Source organism: Meleagris gallopavo, chromosome 15, assembly GCF_905368555.1.
Source record: "Meleagris gallopavo chromosome 15, MGAL_WU_HG_1.1, whole genome shotgun sequence".
Lineage (NCBI taxonomy): Eukaryota > Metazoa > Chordata > Aves > Galliformes > Phasianidae > Meleagris > Meleagris gallopavo.
The window spans coordinates 12,662,536-12,678,462 of record NC_139418.1 but is presented as its reverse complement, the minus strand read 5'-3'; the positions used below and the strand labels follow the sequence as shown (position 1 = coordinate 12,678,462).

The 15,927-nt window shown below is 60.8% G+C and overlaps 1 protein-coding gene across 4 annotated transcripts; it reads left to right on the top strand.

Annotated features, from left to right (window-relative positions):
* Window positions 1–630: 630 nt before the first annotated feature.
* Window positions 631–15,894, top strand: SYNPO (synaptopodin). Of its 4 annotated transcripts, XM_085236722.1 has the most exons (4): window positions 631–707; window positions 3,664–4,123; window positions 10,146–12,511; window positions 14,019–15,894. In XM_085236722.1, exons 2-4 carry the CDS (start codon window positions 3,889–3,891, stop codon window positions 14,739–14,741), a joined length of 3,324 nt encoding a protein of 1,107 aa, XP_085092848.1. In that variant the 5' UTR covers window positions 631–707; window positions 3,664–3,888; the 3' UTR covers window positions 14,742–15,894. The 4 variants fall into 4 exon arrangements, with proteins under 4 accessions (XP_085092848.1, XP_085092849.1, XP_085092850.1 ...); XM_085236723.1 differs by lacking the exons at window positions 631–707; window positions 3,664–4,123 and adding an exon at window positions 5,248–5,944; XM_085236724.1 differs by lacking the exons at window positions 631–707; window positions 3,664–4,123 and adding an exon at window positions 6,249–6,363.
* Window positions 15,895–15,927: the final 33 nt, after the last annotated feature.

Below are 15,927 nucleotides of genomic sequence, written 5' to 3'. Positions count from 1 at the left end.
GTGCGCCTGGATCAACACTGCACAAAGTACCAATTTACCATGGGCTGGCGTCCCGAGGGCTGACACCTCCTATAGGGGAAGAGAGAGCGATGCGCCATGCCGGGGTCTGCCAATGTCACTCCAATTTATGGGCAAGGGATTCCATGGAGGGAGATGGAGGGGGAAGCAGCACAAGGGCACCCACCAGGGGTGTCTTCCAGCCTTGCTGCTCTTGGGGATGGTTTTGTGCCTTGGGGGGTGGGGTGAGATGGGGCACATAAGTCACAGCGCCACGGGATTGGTTGTCCCCACTGTGTCTCCAAGGCAGGAGGGCAATGGGAGGCTGATGGGGGTCCCACCACCCCCATGCTCTCATCCGTCCTTGCAGTGGGGAGGGGAGCTCCTCTAAAATGGGGAGCTGCAATTAGGTTCCCCCCCCAGAGGAAGGGATGTGGGGGACAGGGGCCGCCTCCAGCTGTGCTGCGCTCCCCGCTGCCGCCAGCCCTAGAAGCACATAGGTGGTTAATGCCTTCAGCATGTATGAAATATCCCATATGCCGGGAAACAAAAGGGGCTCTGTGCTATTAAAGTTTCATTTCCCCGCTCCCCTCCTCCCGCCCCTCTTCCCCCTTTTCTCCCTGCCCTCCGCAGCGGCTGGAGCAGAGCAGGAGAGGAGAACTGAGCTGAGCTGCTGGCAGGAACCGGGTACAGGCACAATGGGGACACAGGTATGGGCACGGTGTGGGGAGTGCGGCCACGGCCCCCGGGTGGGTGGCCATAGGGCTGCAGAGGGGGGTTTGCTTCTCAGAGAGAGAATGGGGATGGTGGGGATGAGGGAAGAGATGAGCGCGGTGAGCCTGGGTGCCGGCAGACTTTCCCCATGGGATGGAGGTACCATGGGGTACCAAAGGGTGGGAGAGACTGGCTGGGGGAAGCAGGGAGAGCAGCACTGGGATGCCTGCAGGCGGCAGAGCCACCCACGGGAGCAGTGGTGTCCCCGTCCCTGTCTCCATCTCCATCCCCATCCCTTTCTCTGTCCCTGTTTTTGTCCCAGTATCCCTGCCCTTGCCCCCACTCCTGTCCCCATCCCCATCCACAGTCCCCAGGGCTATGGAGGAGCTGTGCAGCATTTGGCTGTGTGGCCCCGCTGCACCAATCCAGCAGGATCCTGAAGGGGTTAAGGGAGAAAAGCAGAGAAAGAAAACAGAGCACAGGGAGAGCCGGGCTGGGCCAGGGGCTGTCTGTGCTGCCGGGATGTGTCCTCAGCGGCTTCGTTTGGACTGCACAGCAGTTTTGCCAGGAGGAGGGCTGAGTGCTGAACACACACACTCACACACGTGCTGCTTTATGTCTCACACACGTGTGGCCCCAGTCCACAAATGCACCCAGCTGTGATCCTTGCCATGCGCCTTGGTGGCACCATGGTCTCACTTTGGTGGCACAGGCACCCAAAATCTCCACCAAACCTGGTGCTTTTTGCCCCAAGAATGCCCCTGACAGCTGGGGTGGGGCTGTCCTCACCTCCAGAAAGTGTGGGGGACAGAGTGAGGCTGGGATCTGCCCCCACAGGGTCCCCAGGGAAGCAGTGTATAGGACAGGCTGCCATCTGCCCAGTGCTGAGCAGGTCCTGCCCTGCCTGCAGTCATAGACACGGTGCTGTGAATGGCATCAGAAGTTCTGATGGCCCTGCTGGGGAGGACAGGGGGCAGAGCGACCTGCCCTGGAGCATCCTCCAGCCCCGATGCCCACACATCCCCACGCAGCCCTAGCAGTGTTTGGGGACGCTGCAATTGGGTCCTGGGGTGGATGGAATGGTGCTGGCAGCTCCCAGCAATGAGGGACTGCAGGGAGCCCAGAGTGGTATTGGGTTGCAGCAGAGGTGACAGCAGCCGGGCACAGAGTGGCCCAGGCACGGCTCCAAGTGACAGCCACACCACAGGGACATCTCCGTATCAGTTGTGGAGGCAGCATTCCCTTAAAGAAATAGGGTCCAATAGGGTCCTGCCCTTTGGGGACGCATCCCATCCCGGCCTTCTGCTGCACGGGGTTGGTGCCAAAGGTTCACTGAGAAATGCCCCATTACAGCATTAAAGCAGCAGGTTTGGGGGCTCTTTGCTTCATGGTTTGTGCCAACAGTGCAAGAATGGTGCAGGAGCCCCTGTCCCGGGGTCCCCAGTGCCAGAAGCTGCAGTGTTGGAGAGGAGATGCTGTGCCAAGCTGCTCCCATGGGACATTCAGCTGCTGGCACAGGGAAGGTGCAAAAATCCCCCGATGTATGGGTTGCACTCAGTCTATTTTGGAAAGGGAAGGCGCCGATCTTGTGACCGGAGCTGGGGACTGAAAGTCTGGGCAGCGGGGTCCTGCCTGAGTGACAGCGACCCGCTGTGTGACCTGGGGAAACCCGAGAGCCTGCAACCACAGCCCCCCTGCTACCCCCCTGGGCTCGTTGAGAGATGATGGAAACCGAGTGGAGGGTGGCGATGGGGACACGGAGACAGCATCCCTGGGGCAGGGGAGCCCCACTGGGACACTGCTTCTGCCCACGCACCTGGGATGGGATGGGAGTAGGATGGGTTCCCCGTGTCCCCCACATCCTCTTGCTGGGTGGGGGGGGGCTCAGAGCTGGGAGGAGGGCTCTCTGCAGTGCTGGCAGCCTCAATGCCAGCAGCGCCTGCCAAAAATCTGTGTGTGGGAGGTGGAAAGTTAACTTTAGTTTTCCTTTTTGGATGGGGAGGGGTGGCAGGTTGTGAGGAAGGCAGAGGGGCTGCACGTCAGACCCCATTGAGTGGGCGGGGAGAGAGCAAGAGGTGTTCCTGCCGCCAGATTTGGTGAACATAGGGATATTTCCATGTATTTTTCACTCTTCCCTCCCCCGGCACCACTTGCAGCTCATGCCTTTAGGAGCAGCACAGGCTCCTCTTGCAGGGTCTTGCTGCAGGAGGGGCTTCAAAGCCACACTGCACTCTGAGCAGCCCACCATCCCGCAGCCTCTGGGCCCACAGGGCTGGGAGGTGGACGCCCACATCCCACCTGAGCACTCTTTGCTCCAGCAAGCAGCAGTAATGCACAGTGCCCCACAGAGCCCTGTACAGCCCCCGTGGGCAGGTGGGACTCAGTGTGGGTGGTGGGAGCTGCCCAGCTGGGATCCCTTTGCAAATCCACACTGAATGTTGGCAGGAGGAGGGATTCCAGAAGAGAAAAGTGCAGGATGAGATCCTGAGCTCGACATGTGGTGCTGAGCCATCTCTGCTGGCATCACCAAAGTCCAAGCAATGGGGTGGGCTTTGGGTCATGCAGAACCTTTCTGGACTCAGCGTGCAGGAATTTCCCCACAGTGCTGAGCCGCATCCTGTCCCACGTGCTGATCCCTGCTCCCAGCCCGTACCTTTCCTCTTGGCTGCAGTGCTGTGTCCTCTCATCACTCAGCAGTATTTCTGCTCGGCAGAACAGAGGGAAGTGAGTGTGTCGGCGCTTGTCCCAGAGCTCTGAGTCATGCAATGGTTAAACACGGCCTGGCTTTGTGAGCTGGGTGCAGGATGGAGGTGGGAGCTGGGGCTCCTGCCTTGAGCAAGCATCAGCGTGAACCAAACACAACCCTGGGTAGGAGCAGAGGTGTGAGGTGCCCCATCCTTCACCTGGGGAACTGCGAGCGGATTGCTCAGTGTTCCCCTTTCCTTTGCACAGGTCCTCTGTTGGGCTGGAAAAGAGCAAACCACGCAGAACTCTCCTTGGTGACATTGCTCTGAAGACACCGAGTGAGGGACTGAGGAGTGAGGACTGTGCCTGCTTCCTCCTCAAATGGAAGGGGACGCTCCCAGAGCAGAGCCAGCCCTCGGGCCGTAAGCAGCCAGTTGGATCTTTGGAGTCAGTGAGCATTGTCCCTGAAAGTGGAGAAAGGAAGCCGGCAGGATGCTGAAGGCACCGCTGCGACAGGAGAGCGACAGCGGGGATGTCCCGGACCCTGAGCTCCCCACCGGCAGCATGAACACTGAGCCTGCAGCCTCCCCAGATTTCTGTGCCCCTAGCCCTGCCCCACAGCTGTCCCCAACGGCAGCCAGCCCCATGGACGACCCGAGCCAGGAGTGGAGGTTGGTGAAGATCAAGCGCGTGCTCATCGCTCCCTCCAGCGAGCCCAGGAAAGCAAGTAAGGACTTCCTTATCCCCCTGAAAAGCACCTCAGCACCATGGGGCTGCAGCATCCCCAGCAAACAGTGTGGTTGGGGTCCCTCCCATCCAGGGCGGCGGGTGTTAGGTCCCAGATGTGCTCTGGGGCTTTTTTTATCTCTGGATGATCTCAGTGCCCTCAAAAATCAGAGGAATCTGTGCCATCCCTGGGGAGGGGCGGGGAGCAGCAGGTGGGTTCCCACAGTCTCCGAGAGCTGAGCAGGGTCAGAGGCAGATCCTGGAGCGCTCTGTGGGATTTGGGCATCTCTCCCTACCCAGAACATGGCACAGCTGTGCTGCGTATGGGAGATGAGTCCGCATGGATGCTCCTGCTATGCGGCTTCAGGCCATCTCTATTTCAGGCCCCCGTTTAGATATTAAGCACTTTATTTCAGGCTGGTCGCTCCCTGCAATGCTCCCTGACACTGCTTTGCTCCAGAGCCCTGTTTCACAGTCTGCCTTCCATGGGGACCCCAGTGCAGGCAACCAGATGGGGTTACAGCAGCCCCAGGGGGAGATGCTGACTCCTACCCCTCCCTGCAACCATGGGACCCATCTTTAAATCCTGCTTCCACTGCTCTTTTTCCCCCCACCAGCTATTATCTCAGCTGCAATGGCAGGTGTACCACATCCCCGCTGGGAATGAGCCCTCAGGTGATGTTGTGGAGTAGTTTTCCCAAAGCAGCCCCTTCGCCCTGGGGACTCCAAATGGGCTTTCCCAAACCCATCTATCCTGGGGTACCGTTCGCCCTCACACCAGCAGCCCCTGGGAAGGAATGACAGTTTGGAGGTGGGAACCTCAGCCAAGCTCCTGGCTCAGTGCGGCCTTGCAGCGTCGCATTTCATGGCTGCAGAAGGATTCAGAGTGTTTCCCATTTCTCCCTCTGTTTGGGATGGTGGATCTGCAGTGGGAAAGGTCAGGCCCGACTCTGTCCGGGCTCAGCATTTTCCTATTCCGAGCAGCGATCCAGCAGTTCTGCTGCCAGCCTGGAATTTAAAGTAACTCAACAGGTTTGCTGGAAAGCGTTTGTCTGCCCCATTTTCTCCTCCCCTTGAGTGAGATCACTGCCATCCGCTGCCTGCGTGACTGTCAGACTTTCCAGAGCCATTGGGCAGGATGACACTGAGGGTCCCAAGCCCTGGCAACAGCCCTACAATAACGCTATCGGTCAGTGGTGCTGGGCTGGCTCTGGAGCTGGGGTAAAAGTCAAGCGTTAGGGCTACCCTTGCAGTGAGGTATTTGCAAGAGGATCCCCTGGAGGTGTTGGGGATCTGCTCCTTTTCTCCTTATCTGTCGATTTCTGAAGTCGGTGCATTCATCCCTACCTCGATGCCTGCAGGAATGGCACAGGGAGCACGTTGCCGCTGCACCCACCCTGCAGGGTCAGCAGCCCCATCCAGCCCCATCTCCTGGCTGTAATCCTGCCCAGCGGCCCCAACGGGTTGGCACCTCTCGGGGAGCCCCGGGTAGAGGCACCAGCAGTGAGATGCAGGAGGCAGGACTGGTTTCTCTGTCTGGCGTGCAAATAAACAGAAGGTTTCGCTCCCTGGGGGATGCTGAGCTAGCGCCGGGCTCCCTCAAAAACCAGAAAAGCACAGAAAAGCAAAGAGCAGCAGGAAGAAAGGAAATTAGAAAGGCAAAAAATAAGGCCAGGAGCTCATCCGGGGGTGCAGACGGAGGGGGAGAGCAGCAGCGTTCAGGGCTCTGCGTGCTGCAGATGGGTCCCAGCGCCGTCGCCATCGTGCCGGGGGGCTCAGGATCAGCGGGACCCCACTGTGCTCCTGGCATGAAGGCAGGGAGGTAAGAAGGTGTTCGGGGCTGGGTTAGGGGGTATTGAGAGATGGGTAAAGGGATGCTCGGGCTGCTCGTCGCGGGCTGGGACGAGCAGGGCAGAGCCGTCGGAGCCGCCCTCACCACCGGGATGGTGGCCGCGTCCCGTCGCATCCCGCGCGGCGCGGTGCGATCCGCTGTACCGGGGCGGGTACGGGCACCAGCAGCGGCACCCCCAGCGGCCCCGGCCCGCCCGGCCCCCGCCCGCCGCCCCCCCCGGACCCGCTCCGAGGGCGGAGCCGCTGCAACTTTCCTACCCGCCGCCTCCTCCCCTGGTGCAGTCGAGCGGCGGCGGCACCGGCACCGGCACCGCGGGTAGGAGCGGAGCTCGGGAAGGCCCCGGAGAGACGGAGCCGGGAAGCGGGGGGAGAGCGGGAGGCGGCTGGGAGGTCGGTTGGGGGCTGGGCCGGGGAGCGGGGTCATGAGGGTGAAGGGATCGGGGGGTGTTTGAGAGGGATGCGAGGAGCTGGGGCTGCGGGGAGCCGGGGGTGCCCGGCGCTGCGTGGTGCCGGGGGTGTTCCCTGCTGCGGAGCCGACTGGGGTGCGCTGCGCTGCATTTTGTCTCTATAGAAATGAGTCCCACGCGTGCCCGTCCCTGTGTCCTTGGGTTGGGGCGGCTGCGGGGTGGATCGCATCTCCCAGCTCTGCATCTCTCCTTTCATGCACCGTCCTCTCCACGGGCAAAGGAGACACCAGAGCCACCGCTTTGCCCCGGTCCCCTTCTTGCTCTGCCTTGGGCACAAGCGGTACCCGATGGTGTTCCCGGTGGTCCCATACCAACCCCCTTCTCCTCTTTCCCTCCACTGGGAGATGGCAGCCCTATGGCTTGCTGCCCCACGCTTGTGGGGTGATTTTAGGTAGAAGTGGGGCAAGTTCGGGTGCTGAGGGCCAGGCACAGCCAAGGCACGGCTGGGAGCCAGGAGCAGCACAGGGCAGCGGGGAGAAACCAGCTCCAAATCCAGCAAAGCCCTCATGGACGGAGCACAGGGAGAACTTGCAAGCGAATCGAATTTTCTCGCTGTGCCAGATTTTGTTGCTGGCAGAGGAGAGGCCCCGTGCTCTGATCCTGCCTGGCAGCACAGTGCTGCTCCACCGCTCAGGGATCTTGGGGTCTGTAGGGCCAGCACTGATGGAAACTTCATGGAGTTTTTATACCAGGAGTGCTGGAAGCTGGGAATGAGGCAGAAAATTGTCGTGTTTTTATCTCTCCATGTCAATTGTTCCTAGCCAGCCAGACTGCCTGCCTGCGCTACCCTTCTTGTTTTCCTGGCAGCAGATTATTTGGGATAACTGAGAGCTGGAGGGAAGAACAGACTGAAATGTGTGCATTTGTGTGCTCTGCAAAAAGCCCCGCACAGCTGTAGTTCAGGCAGAGGGCCAGCTGGCTTCCCTGCCCCAAACCTGCTCCGTGTCCAAAGCCCTCAGCATTTGGGTGCAAACAGCAGGTTCCCCATCCCCAGCACTGCCTAGGGGCAGCTGTGGGTCTGTGCAAAGGTGGTGGAATTGAGGTTTGTCATTTTTCTCTTGGCCTTGGATGCCCCTCAGCTCCATAGGGCCGGTGGTGGGCATGAGGTGACATCTTCTGTGATGCACCTGAGCATCCTCTGTGAGCTGGGAGTGGGGCTGAGATGCAATTCCCCCATCTCTACCAGGACATCTCATTGTCACACCCAGACCTGCACAGGGACACCTCCCACCTCACTGTCTTCCGTCACTGCTGTGTAATTCCACGGATGTGTTTCACCCTTCATCCCTGTGCGAGGAGAACCAGTGTTGGCATGGAGAGTTGAGTTGGAAGGAGAGCTTTTCCCACCTGGCCAGGAAGGGAGGACAACAGAAATGCCTTTCATCACACTCATCAACCTCACTCTGGAGGAGAGAGGAGAGAGCAGAGGGCAGGCTGACAGATTGGAAAGAGGCTGTTAAACCCTGCGTTTTGGGGCTGTTGCTGGAAATGTAAGGCCTATATAGGTCAATAGGTGTACATAGATACAGGTCTATATCTATAGGTAGAGAGCTACAGGCTTCTCTGGCCAAGGTAAAGTGCACTGCACTGAAGTGATGCTCAAGGTGCCCATGTGGCTGGTTGCACACACAGTGATGCTGCACCTCCTTCTGCAGGATGACGGGGCTCAGGGACGTCCCTGCCGTGGGGTCAGAGTGCTGGCGGGGCTGATTCATTGCTCTTGGAAGAGCCTGGGACACTCAGGGGCAGGAGACGTTTCCTTCCCAAACGGCAGCCCGATGGCGAGTGGCGTGGGAAGGAAGGAAGAGCCACTCAGCCCTTGGAGCTGAGCTTTGGCCGGGGCTCCATCGGTGGCCAGAAGCCGGTTCTGTGCAGGACCACCGTCTGTGAGGTCCCAGTGCTGGGTGTGGGGCTCAGCCGGCGATTAGCCCGAGCCAGGACATCCCTGGCCAGAGGCCGAGTCATCCCTCCAGCTCCGAGGACACCCCCACAGCCCCTCGGTGGCTATTAAAAGGCAGTAGCAAGAAGGAGAGGCTCCAGAACAGCTCTGCTGAGATCTTTGCTTCATAGGCGGCCCCGGCCTCCAAGGATGCTTGGGTCGGAGCGTGAAATGAGCAGACATCTGGAGCCTGCGGCTTGTTTCCCAACAGCTCCTCAGCCCCGTTTCCCCACTTCTCTACGGTGAGGGCAGTGGAGGAGCGGGAGCCGCGGGGCTGGCGGCCCTCCAGGCAGCCCGGCCACAGGAAGCCGCTTCCCCGCTCTGTGCCGCCGCCAAAGCAAATAGAAATGTCGCATTCAACAATGCCTGCTGCGGACGGGGAGAGCTGGAACGCCCGCTGCGGATGGGCTCATCGCTTCCAGGAGGGTTTGCAATGGTATTTCTGCCTTTTTCTCCTCTTGGCACAACTAAATCCCACTGCTAGGCTGCCCTAAAGCTTGGCGCATCCATCCTTCTCCTCTCTGGTTGGTTCCTCCAGGCCGGCAGAGATGAGCGGGTCAAATGGCTGCAAACATCCTACAGATGTGACTACAAGAGATGGGCGGATGGGATGGAGGATGATGGGGAGGGGATGCCCAGCTCGCAGGAGCTTTCTTACCCCACCACGAGCTCTCTGGAAGGATTTGGCTTAGTCATTCATCCTTTCCTTCGCTGGTAGGCTGAACCATCGCTTAAAATATCCTGGAAGGCTCCCAAGCAGCACAGAAGGCAAGAAAATGAAAAACACATGAAGGGAAGGGGAGTGGACGCTGCCTGCGCCCAGAGGAGCTGGGATCGGCCACCCACCTCTGTCCGGGTGTGGATGGGGCCCTCATGGCAGCATTCCTGGGCACGATGCATGGACCCTTAGTGAGGAAGGGCGCTGGGGGCTGTTTGGTGGCACTGCCCTTCCCAGTGGCCATGGGCGTTTCAGGGCACGCTCATAGGAAATGGCTCACCCCGAGAAAATGTGTTCCCGGCAGCTCCACATCCTCTCGGTGTTTGGGAAGGGCTTTGGCCCTGACCTTTTGGCCAGAGCTGGAGGAGCCCGGCGGCTCTCGGAAGACTTTCAGCGCAGTTAGCAGACACGCTGCCGGCCGCTTTTAGCACTTTTATAGGCTCCGAAGGAATGGGGCTGGCGCGTTGCTGCGGGCTGCGTGTCGGGTCGGGATCCTGCCCAGCTCCTGTCGGCTGCTGCCATCTCGTGTTGCTGCACACGTACGTGCCGGGTTCATACACACCGGTCCTATGGCAAAGTGATGAGGCCGGGTTCGCTCTCCTGCATTTGTGGGGCTGTGCATCATCATGTGGGGAGAGGGCTGGGGGGACGCTTTCCCTGCCCCATGTGTGTTTGAGCCAGGGGCTGAAATCCTGCGAGCTGCAACCTGAAACCTCCTGAAGCCTTTTGAGAAATTCCTTTCCAATACGGTCACTGGGATCAGCGTGCAGAGCCCGGGGAGATAAACTGTCCTGGGGAGTGAGACGCAGGGATGCTCCCCTCTGCCCTGCTGGGTGGGAGGAGTGGTCACATCTGCCCCACGGTGGCTGTCTTCTGAGCTTCAGGGGTTACTCCTAGCAGGAATATGCCTATGCAGCACTAGGCAGCACACCCAGCTGCAACAAGGCTGGGCTGGAGGGGAAGCATCCCTGGGTTGGGGGTGCTGGGGGCACTCCAAGGAGGGGCTGAGCCCTGCTAACCCTCGCTCCTCTCCTCTCTCCTCACTCAGGTCTCTCCCGCAGCTCCAGCCTCTCTGAGAAGGAGCTGAAAGAGGCAAAAGCACGGAGCCGCAGGATCGTGGCACAGCTCACCACGGCACCCAGCCCCAGCTCTAAGGGCGTGCTGCTCTTCCACCGCCGCAGGCAGCGCATCGACGGGCTCACTGGGACTGGCACGGGGCATGGCACGGGGCTGCCGCTGAGCCTGGGGACACAGCGAGGGGACATGGAGACGGGCGAGGGGCACGGCAGCCAGGGGACGCTGGGGGAGAAGGAGGACGTGGCGTCTCACCAGGAGTCCCCTACTGAGGCTCAGCAAGTCCCATTGAGTATCTACCTGAAGGAGAACATGGCACTGGCTGCTGCCAATGGTGTGCACAAGGAGAAGGTGGAAAGCGAAGTGGGAGGGGTCCAGGGGACACAGGACAGCTTGGAGACAAGAGTGGTCACTCCTGTCCCACCAGAGAGCGTGTGCATTCCCAAGCAGAAGAATAGTGAGGTGCCCAGTGTGCCTGTAGCGACAGTCAGTGCACCCACGGGGACAGCCAGCACATCCTTAGGGATGGCCAGCATGGCCCTAGGGACAGCTGGCACACCTCTGGGGACAGACAGTGTGTCCATGGGGACAGCCACCACGCCTGTGGTGACAGCCAACATGACCGTGAGGAGAGCTAGCACGCCCATAGGGATGGCTAGTACACCTGTGGTGACAGCTAGTGCACCCATGGTGACAGCCAGCGTACCTACTGGTGTGGCAATGGCCAACACAGCCATGGTGACAGCCAGTGCGCCCATGGTGTCAGCCAACATAACCACAGGGACACCCAGCGTCCCCATGGTGACAGCCAGTACTCCCACTGGGACAGCCAGCATGCCCGTAGGGACGGCCAGCACACATATAGTGACAACCAGTGTGCCAATGGGGACAGCCAGCACACCCATGGTGGCAACCAACACACCGATGAGGATGGCCGACGCAGCCGTGGGAATGGCCAATGCAACCTTGGGGACAGCAAGTCCGCCCATGGTGACATCCAGTGCACCCGTGGTGACATCCAACATACCCACAGTGACAGCCAGCACACCCCCAGGGACAGCTGCCCCAGCCACGCAGGCACAGAGCGGGGCTCAGGGCAGGCAGTACTACGAGGTCCACCTCACCCTGGCCAAACCCAAACCGGTGAAGAACCGCACGGCGCGGCCGTTTGGCACCCAGACACCCCCCGGGCTGAGCCAGCCCCCGGAGCGAGCCCCTGGTGCCGAGCCCCCACCACCCACCTATGCAGAGACGCTGGGCAGCCCACCCCCGCTCAGCAGGGTCCGCTCGCCCCCCACCTACTCGGCCCTGTACCCCCCTGGGGAGCAGAAGGCACTGCCAGGCCCCGGTTATGGGCTGGCGGCAGTGGTCCCCTTGCCCAAAACGGGCATCCTGGAGGAGTCGGCGGCACGTAGGGGCCACAAGAAGTCCATGTTTACCTTTGTTGAGAAGCCCAAGTTGGGTCCCAACCCCGACCTGCTGGATTTGGTGCAGAGCGCAGACATCAGGAAGAAGCAGAAGGAGCATGGGGAGCCCGGTGCTGAGGACGAGCCCTTTGCTTTAGGGGCTGAAGCTGCCAACTTTGTCCCCACCAGTGCATCCAGGCCTGTGCAGGCCCTCCCGGTGCCCGATGATGCCCCAGCATGGTCCTCCTGTCTCAAGTCCCCCATGGTGAAGCCGAAGCCGAAGCCGCAGCCCAGCCACAACCTGAGCGAAGCCAGAGGGAAGGGGGCTGAGCTCTTTGCCCGCCGGCAGTCCCGCATGGAGAAGTTCATCATCGAGGCTCCCTCCCGGCCTGAGCTGCTGCGCTCCCCATCGCCCACCATGTCGCTGCCTCCCTCCTGGAAGTACGATGCCAACGCTTGCCTGTCACCCATGGTCTCCAGACACCCCACCAGGAGCCCCTCCCGGCCCTCCAAAACCCCCCCTGCCTCTCTCTACGGCAACAACCCGATGGAGAATGAAGTGGAGCTCTCCAAGCACCAGCCCTACCAGCTTCAGCCTTCGCTCTTCATCCTCTCCCCATCCAAAGCTCCAGCGAGGTCCATGCCTCCACCCAGACCCTCACCTCCTAGCTCTTACTCCTACCCACAGCACACCTCCTGCCCCACCTCCCCGCTGCCTCCGTCCCCTATCTGGCAACCTCCCACCACACACGGGGCCGCTTCCAGCCTTTTCCCCAGTGCCACCGGGGCTGTGCCCATGACTCACGGTGCCGGAGGCGGTGGTGCAGAGCTGCTGCTGGCATCGCCGTGCCACGGGCGCTCCCCTCGAGCCAAGGGTGGCTTCCAGGCACCTCGACCCTCCTACTCCACCAGGAACGCAGGGATTGAGCCACAGGTGTGGAAGCCTTCTTTTTACTACAAGTAGAGAGCGAATGCGGGCAGATGTTGGGCTCCCCTCCAGCTGGCCAAACCCTCGAGCATTGCCCAGGGGAGGGTGCAAAAAGCCAAACCGACCTGTAAAAGGGGGACGAAAAAATGAAAGACAAAATGAAGTAGCGCAGTGGCTCCAGAGCCCAACCCTAGGGCAGTGCTATGGGGTGAGGACCCAGTGCTGAGCTGCAGTGGGGCAGTGGGAGCTGTGCGTCTGTGCCGAATGGGGCCGAGTCTGCAAAGCAAAATGCATGGACAGGAGCACGGCTGACCCGCAGCACCTCCGTGGCTTTCTCTCTTCTCTTGCCTGGAAACTTTATGGAGCACTCTGGCTCTTCCTCGTTCCTTTTCTCGCCTTCTCCACTTCCAGATCTCCGTACCAAAGCGTGGCCAAGGGGACATTCTGCCCTCCCACCGCACTGTGCCTGCTCCTGTCTCTTCTGCTGCACCTTTGGGATCTGTCTCTATTTGCTCCCACACCACAGAGAGAAGCCTCCTCCCCACCATGCAGGTGGCACTGGGGTTACGCTGTGGTCCCTGTACATCCCAGTGCTCCCTTGTCTTCCTCCAGTCCAGAGGGGTGATTTGTTGCTTAGACTGATGCTGCTGTGCTGTGCCAGGCTCTCAGCTGCTCTGCCTGATCCAGCCTGGCAGCAGCCAGCTGACAAATGCTGCTGCAGCTGGGCAGCTCAGTGCTGGAGTGGGCTGCTAGCAGGGCTGGCACAGCCAGGAGATGAGGGACTGCATGGGCAGGGCTCAGTGCTGGAGCTTTGGATGCATCTCCAGGCCTGACAGCTAAAGCTCTGACCTTGGGATGCACCAGCAGATGTGCCCCTTGCCCAGATGCTGGCTTCCTCACATCCAATGGGCACGTGCCAGACCCATCCTGCATAGCAGGAGGATGAAGTTGGGGCAGGGAGGTGCCTGGTGGAGACAGGGAGTACCACGGGTTCTTGCTGCTCTCTGCATTAACAAGTTGCCTTTCAACTGTGCTTTTATTTCTCCTGCATTTTTCCCCCTTCCTCTTTCTCAATACACTCACATGCACTATCAAACCTGTCTTTTCTCTTTCCTGCTGGCTCAGGAGGAGCTGTGGGGTGGCAAAGCTTGGCACCGTGGGCTCTGGTGAATCAGCACACAGTGAGACCCTGGATCATGCATGGAAACAGATGATCTTTAAGGTCCCTTCCAACCCAAGCCATTCTGTGATTCTGTATTTGGGTAAGAGTGATAGACTGCGGCTTGGCCTCCCTCTGTGGGCCAATAAGGGCCCCATCTACATGGGCAGTGGCAGCAGCGCAGGGCAGAGATGTCCCCACGTGCCCACACCAATGGAACTTTGCATCTGTCTCCAAAAAAAGCCCCTTGGGAGGGAACATTAGAGTTGCTCCCCTCTCACCCCTATTCCCCATCACCACTGTTAGGTCTCCAAGCAGCGTCGGGGGACACTAACGCGCTCTCTGTCCCCGCAGGAAAGGCGGCCGTCCCTCCCCGCCTCGCCCACCTGGACCCCACGGCTGGCGCGGCACCAGGGCAGCCAGGACGGCTGGGCCAGCCCCGTCTCGGTGCCCGAGCTGGAGCAGGGGCCGCCCCGGTCCCCGCCCTGGAGCGAGCGCTCTCTGTCCCCGCAGCGGCAGGACGCCGAGCCCCGCGCCAGCCGCCAGATGCAAGCGCGGCTCGCCAGGAACATCATCAACGCAGCCCGCAGGAAGAGCTCCTCTCCCAAACCCCTGGGGCCGGATGGCTCCCGGCCCTTCACCCCCCCGGCCGTGGTTCCCCCCGGTTTGCCGCAGGGGTGCAAAGCCGCTGCCTCGCAGCGTGCCCGCAGCGTGCTGGCTGCGCCGGGCAGCCCCTCGCCGTCGCACAAATCGCCCCTAACAGAGGGGCCCTGTGCCTCCCCCGGGGTGTCCCGAGCCACCTGGGCAGAGGGCCGCCGGCTCCTGCTGCCACCCAGCCCGGCCGGGCCGTCCCCCACCCCAAAGAGCCCTTTGCCATCGCCGGTGGTGGGCGCACGCTCTCTGGCCAAGCGCTACAGCTCCCGGTCCCCGACGGACTCGGACGTCTCCATCGATTCCGAAGATTCGGGAACCAAGAGCCCGGGCATCCACAGCTTCAACCTGTGTCCGCGGGGCTGGAGCGGGAGCCTGAGGCTGAAAGCGGGGGGGCTACCGTCGGGGGCCCCCTGCACCTCCTAGAGCAGCCCCAGCTACGCACACCGCTTGGGGACGGGCAGCCCCCGCGGTGCTACCCGTGGGATGGGTGACAACGCCCTCGGTGCTGGTCCCCAGGCAGGGAGAGGCTCTGGGCTGGGGGTGGCTCCATCCCTATCAATGCATCTCCGGGGTCAGCCACCTCCTGCCCGCCCACAGCCCCGTGGCCCAGAGCTATTTTTACCACCCTAACCTTTCGGGGCAGGACTGCGTGCTCAGCACTGGGCACAGGGCGGCTGGCAGTGGGACCATCCCTGTGCACAGTGCTGGGGGGGCACAGCCCGCCACCCCATGGCTCAGCTTTCTGGGGGTGGCACAGCATGGTTGGGGCACCCTGCCCAGCCCTGCTTGGCAGCCCGGCTGCTTTCAATTGAAACCAGATTTGGGGGGAGGAGAAGTGAATATTTTATCCTCCCCACCTCCAAACCTTCCTCGCTTTTATGTTTTTTTTCTTTTTTACTTTCGATCCCCTCCTGAAGGAATGTCTCCTAAATTCTTCCCTTGTGATAACAAAGATATCCAGAGTTATTTATTGCCATGCCAAGGGGACCATGGACATGTTGCTTCCCACTGCCCAGGTAGAGGGGGCCAGCGCCAACCCCTGTCATTGTCCCCATCCCTGTCCCCATTGAGGGACATGGTAGGGACGGAGGGTAGTGCGCAGGGGGGAGATGAGGGCATGCAGAAGGCAGCAGTGCAGGTTGCAGAGGGCTGGGAGGAGGTCTGGATGCAAGTGTGAGGGTCTGGGGACAGGTCGGTGCCTATATGGGAGCTCCCTGCAAAAGGCTGAGCTCCCTTGTGCACAGCAGCAATGGTAAGTGATGGGGGGTGATGGGGAGAGAGGGCAACATTATGGGCACAGTTATAGGGCAGAGCCTGGGGAGTGAGGCAGGGAGAGAGAAGGCAGCAACTTCAGGGAACCGGGAGGGTGCAGCCCTGACACCAGCGAGAGCAGCAAAGGAAAAGGGGGGTGGTACCAGGGCACGGTGCCTCTTAGGGGAGCCCCTGTCCCCCTATCCCTTCCCCTGGGACACACTGTGGTAGCAAGCATCTTTGTCCCCTGGGTTCTGCAGCCACCGCGCCCCGCCTGCGCCACGCACATGTATTGCCAGCTCAGAAATAAACTGCCGCTATCCCACCCGCCTGCCTGCCTGCTTCCGACCGTCCCCAG

Excerpts from the sequence above, each read along its gene's own strand:
- SYNPO (XM_085236722.1), top strand. The coding sequence starts at position 3,889 with ATGCTGAAGGCACCGCTGCGACAGGAGAGCGACAGCGGGGATGTCCCG. Across the intron at positions 4,124-10,145 it reads CAGCGAGCCCAGGAAAGCAA|GTCTCTCCCGCAGCTCCAGC; the intron begins GTAAGGACTTCC and ends CTCCTCACTCAG. Across the intron at positions 12,512-14,018 it reads ACGCAGGGATTGAGCCACAG|GAAAGGCGGCCGTCCCTCCC; the intron begins GTGTGGAAGCCT and ends CTGTCCCCGCAG.